The sequence below is a fragment of the Penaeus monodon genome, chromosome 32 (genome assembly GCF_015228065.2).
Source record: "Penaeus monodon isolate SGIC_2016 chromosome 32, NSTDA_Pmon_1, whole genome shotgun sequence".
NCBI classification, from domain to species: domain Eukaryota; kingdom Metazoa; phylum Arthropoda; class Malacostraca; order Decapoda; family Penaeidae; genus Penaeus; species Penaeus monodon.
In genome coordinates this window covers 10,805,680-10,806,079 of record NC_051417.1, presented here as the reverse complement: position 1 = coordinate 10,806,079, position 400 = coordinate 10,805,680, and the positions used below count along the sequence as shown (strand labels likewise).

The window sequence follows — 400 nt, the reverse complement described above, 5'->3', positions numbered from 1 at the left end:
CCCTATATGTTGTCATGGCTAAGTGGAAATTATACTAACGATTTTGTTTCTAAATACATGCTATTTATATATTTTTTCTCAACTTTATTTCATACAAAATATACATACATATGTGAAACTCATATTTACAAATACAAGGGAATCCGTCGGGTGAACCGGGCGCTGCATCACACAGCGCGTTCGCCCCTTCACGTGCAGACGGAAATCATGCAGCCTCCGCTCCGCTTCCAGCATTATTTGACTAGACACTAAGAGAACGTTCGAGATGGCAGCGACGTGACAGCCGTTGGATGATGTTCGCCGAGCTGCTGGCCTTCCTGAGGGATAAGCCGGGGTGGGGGGTGGGGGGGTCCTTCTATTTACACTTCGTCTCTTTACGCTTCGTCTTTTGCATTCTCTT

The 400-nt window shown here is 45.8% G+C and overlaps 1 protein-coding gene across 1 annotated transcript in view; it reads right to left on the bottom strand.

The window, feature by feature from the left end:
* LOC119593546 (mucin-5AC-like) overlaps positions 1-400 on the bottom strand; it is a 36,126-nt gene that overhangs the window by 15,005 nt on the left and 20,721 nt on the right. Inside the window, exon 7 of the mRNA XM_037942508.1 lies at positions 130-317. Within this exon, the coding sequence (XP_037798436.1) occupies positions 130-317 (188 nt within the window). The remainder of the gene's footprint in view (positions 1-129; positions 318-400) is intronic.